We start from the raw sequence: 3448 nt of genomic DNA on the forward strand, positions 1-3448 counted from the left end.
CACCTGTTCTCCTTTTCACCTGTTAAGACTGCTGGTCCTCTCTGATCCCAGGTGCTCAGGTTCAATCACTTTATTATCACAGATGGTAAACTTGATTCGCAGTTAGGGGCCCAAATGAAGATGTGCGTCTTTTAGCATTTGCGTTGTCTTTTAGCGTTTGCATCTCTCTGATACTGTCGAAAAGGTTCTGAAACAGCAGCGAATATCAGACCGTACTGGTAGCAGTGGATACTGGATCAAACGGCGAGTGACCAATAAGCAATAATACAGATCTGACAACAAAGCTGACGTTAATGTGCTTTATTTGGATTTACTGATGAACATTTTACAGTTCAAGCCAACCAGACAGAGCAGATGGACTCTCATCGTCTGATTGGCCGTTGTGCTGTTCAGTTGAAGCAGGTTCAGTTTTCAGTGGAAGACGTTGTGTAGCTACAACTTTCACTTCAGGAGGACGTTGAAACTGCTCCACTTCAACCATATTTGTATTTATTGTTTACAGTTACATGCTGATGGAAATCATGGCCCAAACATATGTTTATATATTATATGATATTGAACTGATGGAATGATCGTAAGCATTTTGGGGTCACAGTTTATTCATTTGAATAAAAACAAATTCTTGTCAAGGTACAGAAGAATTCAAGTGTTGACATGATCTACTCATCCTCTGGCCCCTTTCCCCAGTTTGGGAACCTCCATGTAAACAGATGAAACATGATACAACATAATTGTAGGGCACATCAACATGTGATGATTTGGTATAAAAACATTCCCACGTCTTTTTAATAAGCAGGCAGTCAGTTAACGAGCTGATTAATGCTTCATTTAATGTTGTGCTGGAAGACTTCCTTATTGCTACAACGACCACTTCCACCTCGATTCCACCACTTCCTTTACTCATCCTTCAGCACGATTCACAGTTTCAATGGACATAAAGTTTCATGTTGTAAATGCGTCCTTCCTCTTTATTTTCCTTCCTGTTTCCTTCCTGTTTCCAGTCCTTCCTGATGTGATGCTGATGTCATTAAAAAGTCCTGTGACTTCAGATTTGTGCTGTCAATCATTAAGTCAGCTCCTGATTGGTCGTCCCATTTCCTCAGCCCTCCTCCTCCTGCCTCAGACCAGAATCCACCTGGGAGATCATCCTCAGCTTCTCCCTGTTGGAGTACTTCCTGTGTGACGTCACTTCCGTGCCTTGTGATGTCACATGGTGTGATGTTGTGACCTCAGTCGACTCAAACGATTCGTCCTCTCTGTGCGGCAGTTTGCTGTAACCCGTCGTGCTGCTGGAGGTTGGCAGGCTTCGCCTCCTGCAGGAGGGAGCCGGTGTGGACGAGGAGGAGGACAGCAGGTGAGAGAGGGAGGAGAGTGAAAGGTGTGAGGAGGAGAGGAGCAGGGCCTGGGAGCCTCCTGGTGCCTCCCTGTGGACACTGGAGGAGCTGCAGGAAGCTGCTGATGAACCCTGGAGGGCTGTGAGCAGGGGAGGAGTTGAGGAGCACAGAGGAGGTGGTGCACATGTATACATCTCCTCCTCCTCCTCCTGTCTGTGGCCTCCCCCATCCCTCTTATGCTCCTTCTGTCCTTTCGTGCCCCCCTCCCAGCCCCAGCCTGTCCTCGCCCGAGCTGAATGCCTCCTGTGTGGAGCAGGGGGTTGTGGCCGACGCAGGGGTAAGGTGAAGGTGCTGAGCGTGTCCTTCTGTGGGGAGATCCAGCAGGTGGAGAGGTGAGGGGGGCTGAAGCTGGGGGGGAGGGAGAGTCTATGTGAGGAGGAGGGGGGAGGAGGATGAGTGTTTGGCTGCTCTTGGTAGATACTGAACACTGTGTCTCCTCCTTCTCCATCACAGCCACCACCTCCTCCTCCTGCTCTGCTGCTGCTGTCGGGAAATGGTTGACGAGACAACGGCCCACCTCCTCCTTCTCCTCCTCCACCCCCTCCCTCCTTCCTGTTCATCAGGGAGGCGGGGTATGCCCTGGGTTTGGTTTCCAGGCTCTTTGATTGGACGTAGTTAACAAGGCCGTTGAGGGGATTGGTGGAGGAGCGGTGGGTGGAGGAGGCGTTGGGTTTTCGGAGGCTGTGGAGGTCGATGACGGTGGAGTAAATGTCCCGCAGGTTGATAATTTTGGTCTTCTTGTCACGGTTCTCATGCAGGACGGCGTTTGCACAGATGAACAGGAAAATCCCAATGCCCATGATGAGAGGACCAAAGACCTTCAGCCTATCAGAGTACAGATACCTGCAGGGACAGTTAATACAACCAATCAGAGTACAGATACCTGCAGGGACAACCAATCAGAGTACAGATACCTGCAGGGACAGTTCATACAACCAATCAGAGTACAAATACCTGCAGGACAGGACTACCACAATATCCTACAGAAGCACTAGAACCTACTGCAGGACTGTGGCCCCCCCGCCTGACAGAAGAGTTTATTTACCTGTCCAGAAAATCCTCCAGAAAGCCTTGTGGAAGCTGTTGGGTCCCGTTGATGGTTTCTGTCCGGTTAAAAACATCATCACCTCCTCCCTCTTCATCACCGCTGTCTCCTCCTTCATCTCCTCTACCTCCACCTTTGCTGTCTGCTTTATCTCCTTCCAGATCCTCCCCCGTCCCTCCTCCCTGGACACAGCCAAAGACGGAAGTTCAACAAAATGTTAAATTAAACCTGCCCCTAAAGAGTTCAAACTGCCAACAAAGGTCAGACAGGTCTGGGTGTCACCTGAGCGTCAGCAGGTGCAGGTGTAGAGCCGCCAGAGGACACTGAGGCCATGGTGGCGCCCTCTTGTGGCCGAGTACTGAAGAACAGCCCGTCTCGAGGCCAGTAACCCAGAGCTGCCATGACCACGCCCACCAGCAGAACCAGGATGCCGAGAGCCGCCACGAGACCCGAGACTGAAAACAGCTTCAACTTCCCCTTCACTACCACCACCTCACTCCTCCTGAGGGGGCAGGAAGTGACATCATCATATACTGACAGATTACATCATCCCTGAAGGACTGTCTGTGTGGGCATGTTACCTCTTCTTCTTGGTCTTCCTCTTGTGTGTGTGTGCTTTGTGTGTTTTGGACTTCAGTGAGTCCTGTCGCCGTGCATTGATCCGCAGGAGGCCGCCGGTTGCAATCATCACCACCCACCAATCAGACGGTGGCTCAGCAGGCTAAGCCCCGCCCGCCGCCACCTCACCTGGGCTCAGTCAGCAACTTCCTGTAAGAGAAAGACATAGGTACAGAGAGAGAGAGATTATGTGTTTAATTATTAATTCATTCATTTAGCTTTGACTTCTAACTTGACAAAAAAAACTAAATGAAAACGAAGAGACTGAATATGACAACAAAGAGGCAAAACGACAACAAAGTGACTGAAAACCATAATGAAGAGACACAAAACGACAACAAAAAGACACAAAACGACGACAAAGAGACAAAACGACAACAAAGTGACTGAA

The 3448-nt window shown here is 49.7% G+C and overlaps 1 protein-coding gene across 1 annotated transcript; it reads right to left on the reverse strand.

The window, feature by feature from the left end:
• Nucleotides 1–315: 315 nt before the first annotated feature.
• On the reverse strand, nt 316–3171 carry LOC118340223 (transmembrane protein 200C-like). Its single transcript, XM_035678123.1, has 4 exons — nt 3021–3171; nt 2728–2941; nt 2440–2621; nt 316–2237 (listed from the first exon to the last, which is right to left on the reverse strand). Exons 1-4 carry the CDS (start codon nt 3125–3127, stop codon nt 1100–1102), a joined length of 1641 nt encoding a protein of 546 aa, XP_035534016.1. The 5' UTR covers nt 3128–3171; the 3' UTR covers nt 316–1099.
• Nucleotides 3172–3448: the final 277 nt, after the last annotated feature.

Source organism: Morone saxatilis, unplaced genomic scaffold (assembly GCF_004916995.1).
Source record: "Morone saxatilis isolate NCDOM2014 unplaced genomic scaffold, NCSU_SB_2.0 Contig0, whole genome shotgun sequence".
Lineage (NCBI taxonomy): Eukaryota > Metazoa > Chordata > Actinopteri > Moronidae > Morone > Morone saxatilis.